This window comes from Misgurnus anguillicaudatus, chromosome 4, assembly GCF_027580225.2.
Source record: "Misgurnus anguillicaudatus chromosome 4, ASM2758022v2, whole genome shotgun sequence".
Lineage (NCBI taxonomy): Eukaryota > Metazoa > Chordata > Actinopteri > Cypriniformes > Cobitidae > Misgurnus > Misgurnus anguillicaudatus.
Genome location: NC_073340.2, coordinates 29,220,523 through 29,232,261, shown reverse-complemented (window position 1 = coordinate 29,232,261; position 11,739 = coordinate 29,220,523). Strand labels below are relative to the sequence as shown.

The following is an 11,739-nucleotide window of genomic DNA, read 5'->3' as shown; positions in this document are numbered from 1 at the left end:
TAAAATACATTTATTATTATTATTAGATGGATTCATTTGATTGCATTAGACAGAAAATGTGCTGAAACTTAGACTCTTGCAGAAAATGTATTGCTCAGAGGATTAATAATTCAGGAGATCTGTTGGAGTTGCATTTACTGTAAGTATTAGCTAAAAAGATCTAATTTGTGGACATTCTTTTATATTAGTCTCTGTTTTGACAAAAAATAAAAGAAACATTTTATTTTATGTAAATATAAATGCAAATGATTACATTATTGTGTTTGTTGTCTTAAAACTAAAGTATTAGTCACTGTGGCTACAACCTCAAGTGCACACACACAGCAAGTGTGAATACTGTCTGAGCATAGGTACAGGTGGGCTGGATCTTTTACACTTACCCAATCCAAGCTCTGCAGTCATTGCAGTTTGTGTGCAGGATACAGGTGAAAACTTCAAAACAAATCCTACTTTCGAAGCAACAACAGAAGACGCAGAGCAGGTAGGGACCATTATTCACAGACTGTCTATTTATGCACCGTAAACAGCAAGCATAGCTGACCTGTGAGAGATAACAATATAAATGTTTAAAACAATTCATGTGGATCATAACATGTTACAGGTGTAGGTAGATGTGTGCTTATCAAACTTAAATTTGCCAGAGAATGAATTCTTAAGGTCTTAGTCTAAATGTAACATGCATGCATGCGTCTGTCATTATATACTCACCCTCAAGTCCTTTGTAAGTTTTATGTAGTTCTTTCTTTTCTTTCCTGAAACACAAAACTACTTATTTATTGCAGAATTTCCAAGCTGTACTTTCTCATGCAGTGAAAGTGAATTGTGACTATGGCTATTAATAAAAACTGTCAGTATACGACTGCTTAAATTAATCTTTTTCATGATTTAGATCTAAATTATACAAGTGATGCTTTCAGGGGCTTGCTGACATTTAGTTTACTTGCAACAATAAACAATCTTCATAACTTTTGGTTTAACATGTTTATGGAAAATAAGATTAGTAAATTGCACAAAAAAAAAAATAATAATAATAATAATAATAATAAATAAATAAATATATTATTATTATTTTTTTTGCAATTTACTAATCCTATTTTCTATAATATATATGGAGTGAGAGAGAGAGACACTGTAAAAAATAATGCAGCATAAAGTTAAAACAACTTGGTTTTGCAAGTAAATTCAACCTACCATTTTAAGTTTTGATCTGTTGACATAACTTACAAAAACAAGTTGAAATGGTTTAACTTATATTTTTATGTTACTTTAAAAAAATGCAAAAATTTTTACAGTGTACAGTATGGGTGAACTGTCTCTTTAACTGCAGGGTCACCATACAGTAGATCATTTCTCTGTAAATGGGCACAAGGTGCGGTCAAAAAAAACGTGTCGAGTGAAACCACTGTCCAAAAGTCCAGTCATTCACCGAATTTTATTCCCTGCTTCCTGTTGCTGTCATACAGTGATCAGAATCCATGCATGTGAGCAGAGATAAAAACTCGCTGGTTTTCGGGGCGTTAAAGGAAGGGCTGAGTCAGGATATGGGCGACACTTGAGCCACATTAGGGAGTCATTTTAAATGAGAGTGCAAAACGCGCACGAGTGTGTGTGCATGTGTGTGTGTGTGTGTGTGTGTGAGAACATGCTGTATTTGGGAGGCTGAAAATCACTGAACCCAAATGACCGACAAGTTGAATAATAGACCGCTATGTTTTTCCCACTGCCTTACGCTTAAAATATAATATTCACTTGTTATAAATTAACTGCAAATATCAGTTTTGAAACCTAATTAGTGATGTATGTATTGAAATACGTGCCGTTTAATTTTTGTTGACCGCCTGGGGTACTTTTCCTGGAATGTCATAGCAGCTGGCATAAAACAGAATGTTGCGTAAACATTTCAAGCTAATTTGTTTCTACTGATCTTTACCGTACACAGTTCTGTTGTTCATGTATGCCAGGGACATTAAAAATGTCAATATTTCTGTTTCAGTTAAAGTGTTACAGGCGAAGATTAATGAAGCATAGCTAACAAAGTACTTATGATAGTGTTAAAGTGACACAAAGCGTATAATAATACAGAAACGTCCGTACAAACGCCAAGGTTAATTTCAATTCCCCCTCAATCCTTGTAATCAAATTCGATGACTAACTTCCCAGCCGTGACTTTAAAAATATAAATCAAATACACTTGTATTTACACCTGTAATGCTGTTCTGGTCCATATGAGCCTGTGTTGGAACTAGTAAAACTTTAGCTAAATAAAGTGCCTTAAACTTCCTGGGAACACAGAAACTGAAGGTCATTATGGGTGAGACAGGGCCTGGGGTGAAGAACTTCTGCTCCCCACACACGAGATGGTTTCGTGCCACTGAACCTTGTGTAGCTGCATGGACGTTTTTGCTTTAAGTGGGCATGTAATGGTCTTGTTAAGCCCTGGAGCAATGCAGGAAAGGAGGTAGGAGGTAGGATTTACCGGGACTCTGACATTCAGAACATTGCCATATGTCACCCATCAGCGGTTTACAACCTTCAATAAGAGCAGAAGAATTAGTCGGCGACAAAGAGACAATCTAAACACACAAATACCGTACATATACAAAAATCTAGTGCCTACAAATGGCCTAGGAGAACTTCACTATACCAATTGTATTCGCACACTTATTTTGTGGACATAATTGCTTGGCAACCTCGAATATTGAGGGAGAAGAGCCTGGCTGGTCTAGCTCAACTAGAACAATCCAACCATAGTTTCAAATCCCAGGGAACACACACCAGTTAGACACTTGATCATTAAAGGGACACTTCACTTTTTTTGAAAATATGCTCATTTTCCAGCTCCCCTAGAGTTAAACATTTGATTCTTACTGTTTTGGAATCCATTCAGCTGATCTCTGGGGTCTGGCACTATCAGTTTAAGCATAGCTTAGCACAATCCATTGAATCAGATTAGACCATTAGCATCACGCCATAAAAAATAACCAAAGAGTTTCTATATTTTTTTCTATTTAAAACTTGACTCTTCTGTAATTATATTGTGTACTGAGGAGGCGCAATGATATTGCGCAGTGCCCGAAAATGGTCCCCTGCTATTGAAAGATACTAAGGGGACTGTTTTCGGGCAGTGCGTAATATCACTACACCTCCTGCAGCCATGTTACATCAGCAAAGTCCTTGATTATTACGCCAAAATCAGAGTATAGTTCCTAGAAACCTCCCTAGAAAATCACAACTTTTAATTTTCTGTCAATCTTAGTACACGATTTAACTACAGAAGAGTCAAGATTTAAATAGGAAAAATATCAAAACTCTTTAGTTATTTTTGAGTGCGATGCTAATGGTCTAATCAGATTCAATGGATTGTGCTAAGCTATGCTAAAAGTGGTACCGCAAGACCGAGATCAGTGAATAGATCTCAAAACGATAAGAATCAAATGTTTAACTCTATGGGAGCTGGAAAATGAGCATATTTTCAAAAAAGTGGAGTGTCCCTTTAAGGACCGAATCAATAAAGATAATCTATAATAATTATTAAATACTGGAAATTGCGTTTGTACCATTGTACTGTAATTGTGCAATCCACTCATGTGATTGAGGTGAAAACCACAAAAAGAAAAAACTACTGTTTGTGTTCCACAAGAGGAGAAAATTGGATGACACTCTGACTCTTTCACACGATTACAGAAACATGACTACATGATCTGACAAGCATTCATGGTTTCAAAAGGAAGTGGAGTCCAGTTCATCCAGTTAGCTATCTGAACCTGCAGTCCAGTTTGAATGGGTGGGAACAGTGATCAGAGAAGATGATGTTTACAGTGGTTTGGCTGTGATGGATCAAACTGCTGCCAATGGCTCTCCCAATGGGATGCTTCCCATTTCAATTCTCTCTAAATGTTGTAGTTAAGAATGGCTTCCTATAACGGTTAAAGGAGAAACTCAGGACTCGCTGCAAACCACCATAGTACATAGTTGGAGAAACTAACTAACTAGTCAAGAGTGTTTCCCGAAAACATAGTAACTTTGTTGCACATTCGTCGTTTGAACCATGTTGGTTCAACAACACAGTTGATGATGTCACGTGGAAGGTGGAGTATTAATTAATCTGTTCAAATCGATTTAATGTCAGATTACTGCTCTAAAAAACGGATATTGCACCGGACGACTGATTTAGTTATTGTGATTTAGTTATCTGTTGTTTAATTTCAAGATATTTCATTAATGCGCAAATCCCCTTTGACGTCACTCCTCCTAGGCATTCCCCAGGGTCTTAAAGTTCGTAGGCCTGCACACATGCACAGTTTTTAAATACAGCGCTTTTATTCTGTTACAAACTTAAAGACGTAAAATAAAATTTTGGACATAGAATGATGGACATAGAATGCACTAAATGTTTTTTTGCTTATTTTGTTCAAAAGCATGATCAACGTAAGTCTACATATTATAATAACAAGAAACTATGCTTCTAACCACAGATGAAAAGTTGTCGTTCAAACAACACAAGTTTGCGATGCAGCTTGCGAATGTTCGTTTGAACTATAGTTTTGGGAAACAGCAAATCATTGAACTTTGTCAGTAAAGACGAAACATTGTTAGTTGGCTAACAATGCTTTTGGGAAACGCACCCCAGATAAGCTGCATTCTTTTACTGTAGTGTGCTCTTTATCAATCCAAAAATAATTTGATCCAATCAAATTGTAAATTAGATGGAAAAGGAAATATAATAGAAAAGTCAAACATTAACTTTGACTATAACAGCAACTAATTTTATGTTATGCGCGCTATGGGATTCAAACTTACCACTTTGGCATTGCCAGCGCCATGCTCTAACAGCTCAGCTATTTTAAATATTTAAATGTGAAAAAATAATGACATGACAATTGGAAATTGATTGGGTTGCGAAAAACAGGCATTACAAATCAGAATGGAGCTACTGTACAGGTGAAGCAAAGGGTGGAAAGGTACGAGGGGGTTAGTTTCAACTGAGAATTGGGTAAAAAGCGACAAACCCAACCTGTTGGGTTGTAATTTAACCTATGGTGGGATGTTTCAATGAAAACATTTTCTGGAGTAATTTAACCCACAGCAGCTGGGCTTGTCCCTTTTTGACTGTATATAAACACAGACTAATTTTCTTTAAATATAAAATGAAGGCGAGCAATGCCTATTAAGAAAGCAAATTACCCATTTGCCTTCATAATGGACACTTGTGGCCATACCATTAAGTTTTTTAATTAATTTTAGGCCCATTAGAAATAAATTAATGAAGAATCTATTAATTTAGAAAAGAATGATACCTGATAACTACAGTATGTTCACTGGTTTGACGTGAAACCTACTTTAATAGGAGATTTACACGACATTCAGTAGGCTACTCAAATTACAAACAAACACATGCAAGAATTACTGAGCAACAAAGTCAAACTTCATCAGTTGAGAATGGACCAAGAAAGAAAAGCGTGTATTGAAGATATTAGATTTCTTTGCACACAATGCTGTGAAAAACCCACAACCTGTAATAATCTCAATGGTTTGTTGCAATGAGGTCTGTATCCCCAGGCAACCGGTTATTATGATAAACTGTATTGACACTAAGCAAAGAGAACATACTGTAAAAAAATGACCAATAGTAAACATTTCCAGATTGTCATCCTAAAATATCTCCGGAAAGCCAAAACATACCGGTTAAACCCACATCCGACAAAACTGATTGAAGCATGAAACGTGGATGAAATAACCACTAAAAAAAAAGCGATCCACGGTATCTTTTATTTTTCCTTTTTGCGTATTTACATAATTTATATAATTCTCCTAGTCTGGCATTCAACGTTTTATTAGACAAGACCAGTGAGATTCAATTCCATGGTCTGCAAGATATTTTTCTTCTCAATTTATGGAAGAAACTTCACCTTAATCATGTTCTTTGACAGTAAGTGCAAAAAAAACAAGCGGAAAATGCAAAAACCAGCAGCAGTTGAGTGGAAGGTCACAGGGTCCAATGACAACAATAATGTACATTTAAAGGAACATGGCTATACCTCATTCAGTTATACTTGGAAGTGAAGACCCTACACAGACACTGAAATTCTTAATTTAAAATTGTGTGTTCCCTATACCCTGAAAAATCTTTAGTTTACGTAGCGTACAACTGGATGAAGGCTGTTTCCAGTCTTCGAGGGCCAGCTGGAAGAACATCCTTTGATAAAGGACAGGGACACGTTTAAATCAACGACGCCAAGAATTCATGCTAAGAGATGGAACATAAAGTGCGTGAGATGTAATTTCAAATATCCGTTTGCGGTTCATTCCACGTTAAACACAGACGGACGTTGCTATTATGGGTGGTGTGGAAAATTTCATAATTTGTGTGATGTGTGCATGTGGTTAGGTGTGTGCGTCTGTACGAAAGAGTCAGAAAGCTAAAGCGAAGGAAAGTATGTGGTTGTGTGTGCAGAGAATTGTTTTAACCTCAGGCAAAGTTAGTTTTGCTGCTGTATCATTACCAGCAGAAATGTATTTACCTTCCCTCTCATTCATAAATGTACGGGGTGTGTATGTGTGTGTCCGAATGTTTGCGCTTTTGCGTTAAACTGCAAACAGAAGCAAGCACCTTTTTCAGAGGTTAAAGTCCACTTTTGAGATGTAAACAGACATAATCATCCACCATTACAAAGGCCAACGTGTCCAGAACATCTGTTTACATAACAAAATTTATGTGACACAAATATCCCTAATCTATAGCTTGTATTTCATAACAGGGAAATATAGCGCAACAGACCTAGACTAGCAGGGTCGAGTGGGACATGCTTTCTCACAGAACTCTGGCTGCAAGTCAAACACATTCAGAGTCCCCGGTTTCTCAGCGAGTTGGCCTTAAGCCTGAACGTTTTCTGTTTATTGAGACACTTATTCACCTTTGACCTGCTGATCTCAGACCACAAACGTAATAAAGACCCGGTCGCTACACTAGGCTGATGTTCATTATGGTATCCCAAAGCTGAGCTTGTGTTAAGTCCTCAATTTGACATGGCCAAACCACTGACCGCAAGCCGTCTCTTGTTCCACACATCACCACCCAGCCTTACAACACTTTTGCCCCAACACCACTGCGTATGCGTACTTATGACCAAGCGATAAAGCATGGTGGTGTACACGAAATATGTATTTGTAAAGGTCTGCAATTACCACATTTACCAAAAATGCACTAAAACAAAACAACACACTCTGAAGACATCTGATTTTTCTTCTCACACCGACAAAAACATCAATTTCAAGCCACATTTCACAAGATGTGATATGTTTACTGCTAGACCAGGCAAATAACAGCCTGGCTCCTTATTAAGACAACTGAAAATCGTTTCTAAAAAACAAGAGAAACTGTACGGGAATTAATTTAGTTTCTTCACTTTAATTCTGCAACCCTCATCAAAATCTGCTGCAGCAAATGGTTATGTTTTGCTGAAAGGCAAATTTGCATACTATACAAGAAGTTCAATAGCGCTAACATCATACCTTGTGGTTTTATAACTGCATTTGGTGTAAGGCATTTTTCTCGAAAAGAATAAAAATCTACCACAGACATCATTCAGAACAATTTAAAATATTTTTCCAAATAAATGATTAGTTAACTCCATAAATGTGTCATATTTACACACCTTCATGTCGTTCCTATCACCTATCGAAGAAACGTATCGCTTTTCTTTCCATGCAGTGTACAATAAATAAGTACTGGGGCCTTAAAGATTCTTCAAGAAAACAAGCAAAAGCATCATTAGTATCGTTAAAACTACAGTATGAAACTATACAAGTTCAGATTATATTAAGTAATATGGGGCGGTTTCCCGAAGAGGTCTTATCCTAGTCCCAGACTAAAATGCAAGTTTGTCCTGCCGTAATTTAAAAACACCTTGTACTGACATATGTTAAAATATATCAGTGCCATTGTTTTGTCTCAAGATGTACACCTGTATTGTTTTTTGTAAGGTTTGTTTGTAAAAACTCTTTAAATGTCCTAATTATTACTAAGGCCTAATCCTGGACTAATTTAAACCCTGTCCGGGAAACTGCCCCGTAAATTATGCTGAGGTTAATTCAGAAATCCTTATTCACATTAGCAATACATATAACAATGCAAGGAAAGATAAATTGTAATCATTTAATCTTTATTATTTAAGAAGAACAATAAATGATGTTTGCATTCTTTTTGTGAACTATTTCTTTAATGTCACAAGTAAACCTGATGACTCTGCATTTCTTTCATCTCTAGACTGACTCAGCATGAGCTCACGAGCATTGCAGTATTCTGGAGTGAAGTGCAGTGATGACGTACCCAGCGTGCATGCTGAAGACAGCTGTTACACTAAGAGAAAAAGATATGTAAAAAAAGATGGGAGCTGTAACATGGTGGTGCGTCATGTTCCTGATGAGTGGCTCCTCTGGATCACGGACATCTTCACCACCCTGGTGGAGATCCGCTGGAGGGTCATGTTCTTGACATTTGCCCTCTCCTACATTTTATCATGGCTTTTTTTTGGAGTTCTGTTTTGGGTCATTGCACTCACCCACGGTGATATGAATGACCCTACCAATGAGCCATGCATGTATGAGGTCCGAAGCTTTACGGCAGCATTTCTGTTTTCGTTAGAGACCCAGACCACCATTGGTTATGGCTTTCGGGGCATGACTGAAAACTGCATGATCGCCATCATTTTAGTTACTATTCAAGACGTCATCAGTGTCTTTATTGACACTTTTGTCATCGGAATTGCTGTCGCCAAGATGGCTTCTGCACGTAAGAGAGCCCAGACGGTTGGTTTCAGCAATTGCGCTGTGATCAGCTTACGTGACGGGCACCTGTGTCTGTCATGGCGGGTGGGCGATTTTCGTAGAAACCACATGGTAGATGGAATGGCCAATGCCCAGCTGATGCGCCACAGAGAACATGCCACAGGGAAAGTTGATGTTTCATACAAAGACCTCAATATTGAAGAGAGCAATATCATCCTGGCCACACCAACAACCATAGTTCATAAAATCGACCCTAGTAGTCCTTTATACAAGGTGAGCTTGCAGGACTTGAGGAAGGAGAGCTTTGAGCTGGTGGTATCGTTCACCTACACGGACGACTGCACAGGCACACTTCACCAGACACGTACATCCTACACTCCCAATGAGATTCTGTGGGGCCAGCATTTTCAGGAGATGATCAAGGTCACCAGCAAGAACTACAGAGTGGACTACGCCCTGTTTCACCACACAGTTAACGTCCTAGTCCCAGAATTAAGCGCAGAGGAGTATGACCTTAAGAAATGCTCTGAACAGCCAAAACACAAACCACTGAACGTAAGTCCTCCAACAGCAGCTGTGGAGTTGGTTAATGGGAAAAGTCCTGAGGTAGAAAAAGCGTCCGCCAGCAACGCCGTCCAAGTGAACAAGCTATAACATCAGCCCTGACACGTCTTGACTCTACTATATAGCACTTTAAATTTGGGCTTCTTCTGAAGGCATCAACAATGCACGCACATATAGCTTAAGTTTTTAAGGTGTGTTGTTATTTAGTGGGACAATATTACAATACCACTTCTAACAAAGATTGGATTGTGGAAGAATAATCATCACAACAGCCCTATAGATAGTTTGACTTTGACTAAAAAAGAAAAAACAATCATTAGAAAGTACTACTTTTAAAATTATATGGTTGTTTATACCTCTAGTTTTGTCTATCTAAAATCAACAAAACTTTTAGTTGTATCGAAGTAAAACTTTCTGGGCCGGTTTCCCGGACAGGGCTCAGGTCAAGTCCAAGACTTAAATGCTTGTTTGAGTTGTCCTAACTAAAATCAGCTTGCACTGACATATTTTAAAATATATCAGTGTCATTGTTTTGTCTCAAGATAGCAGTAATGTTTTTTGTAAAAACTACTTAAATATCCTAATATAACTAAGGCCTAGTCCTGAATTAATCTGAACTGCAACTATGTGTTAAGTCATAAAGTCATATCTGATGTGTCTATGTCACATATACACTGTATATGTATCTGTATGTGTACTGCATGCATTAGCAGTAATGCACAAACTCACTCTTTGCACACACACACACACACACACACACACACACACACACACACACACACACACACACACACACACACGCACCTCTTCTTGCTTCGAGATCACAGAGGTAGTTAAACTTTGAAGTGTATTGCAGACTCGTCTGCTATGAGCTTTAGGGTTCTTTGATATCCAAAGATGTTAAAAAGGCATCCTGATTAAATTATGACCCCAAATTGTTGACCCAAATAAGAGGCTATGGTTCAATTATAATGACACTGACATTAACCTGACCAAATTGCGGTCAGTCAGAGCCTCTTTGGCATCAGCTGAGGAAGTCCAGAACATTGTTCCACCTTATTTTTCAAAGTGGTTAACCTTTTCATCCAAACAGCTAATAAAACCTGGGTTTGGAAACAGAGCCCTGTCAGAATTTTCAATGCTTGCAGAGCAAGCATCCAATTCCTAATAAGGACAATTAAACAGGCAATATCAGAGGTGGTCAAGGTACAGCAGCAATAAATAACACTTTTGTTCCACTAATACAGCTTACAAATTCTGCCTATTAAAAAGCACCTTTTTGAGGGGTATATTTTCTCTATATACATTAATATGATCACATTAACTGTACTGATCATCAAATTTTATAATTGTTAGAATATACAGAATTACATTGGCCACACCCAAATATTTTACATTACAAAAAGCATGTGATGTGCTATTTAAGACATGAGCAGTGCGTTCCCATTTACATACTACCCATCCTGCGCGCCCATTCCCATCCATGCTAAATAGTATTCAAAATCACAATAGGGTATATGCTTACTTCCGCATTCCTGTTAAACTTAGTATATCGCTTCCGGTTCTGTATGCTCCAAGCTGACATGGTGCTGTTTTCATACATAAAATCTTTAGGAGCTACCAAAGACGAGAATAACCAATGTCCAGTGGATGTGCTCGTTAACATCTTAAACCTGAGTAAAAGAAAATGTCCTAACTTTTTTATATTTTATACAGGGTTCCCACACCTTAGTTAACTTCAAATTCAAGGACCTTTCAGACTTTCCAGATCCAATACCCTCAAATTCAAGGAATACATTTGGGGACAGATTTCAAGTGAGAGCAAGGTTACATTGTGTTACCTTTTAAGATATATTATTACAGTTCCCTTTCAAGGGAACTTGGCTGCGTCACTGCGGTGACACTTTGGGGACGCCTCCAGGGGTAAGTGCGTCTGAATGTGTATATCTAATTCAACCAATGGTGAGGCTTAACGACAAAGACAGGGTGACGTGGGAGGCAGGAAGTATGGCAAGGGAGACGCAGCATTTCGTTCCCTTCTCAGAGAGCAACAGTTACATACGTAACCCGAGACGTTGTCATGTGTCAATCACAACTATGCAAAAAAGCATTTTGGTATGAATCAACATTCGTACAAAAGATATAAGCATTTAAAGTGAACAGTTTAGCATGTGTGCTTAAAGGTGCAGTGTGTACATTTTAGCGGCATCTAGTGGTGAGTTTGCGAATTGCAACCAACGGCGTAGTCCACTGCTCACCCCTTGCTTTTGAAACACATAGAGAAGCTACGGTAGCTGCCACTGGACAAACATGTCATCTTCGGAGACAACTTAGTAAAAAAATTTGTCCGTTAAGGGCTTCAGTAGAAAAATGGGGGCACAAAATGGC

The 11,739-nt window shown here is 38.0% G+C and overlaps 1 protein-coding gene across 1 annotated transcript; it reads left to right on the top strand.

Annotated features, from left to right (window-relative positions):
- The first annotated feature begins 369 nt into the window (after nt 1-369).
- kcnj16a (potassium inwardly rectifying channel subfamily J member 16a) lies at nt 370-10,471 on the top strand. The gene is made up of 2 exons (XM_055177049.2): nt 370-481; nt 8,267-10,471. Exon 2 carries the CDS (start codon nt 8,278-8,280, stop codon nt 9,439-9,441), a length of 1,164 nt encoding a protein of 387 aa, XP_055033024.1. The 5' UTR covers nt 370-481; nt 8,267-8,277; the 3' UTR covers nt 9,442-10,471.
- The last annotated feature ends 1,268 nt before the right edge of the window (nt 10,472-11,739 follow it).

What these genes read in the sequence shown, in the direction of transcription:
- kcnj16a (XM_055177049.2), top strand. Translation starts at nt 8,278, where the DNA reads ATGAGCTCACGAGCATTGCAGTATTCTGGAGTGAAGTGCAGTGATGAC.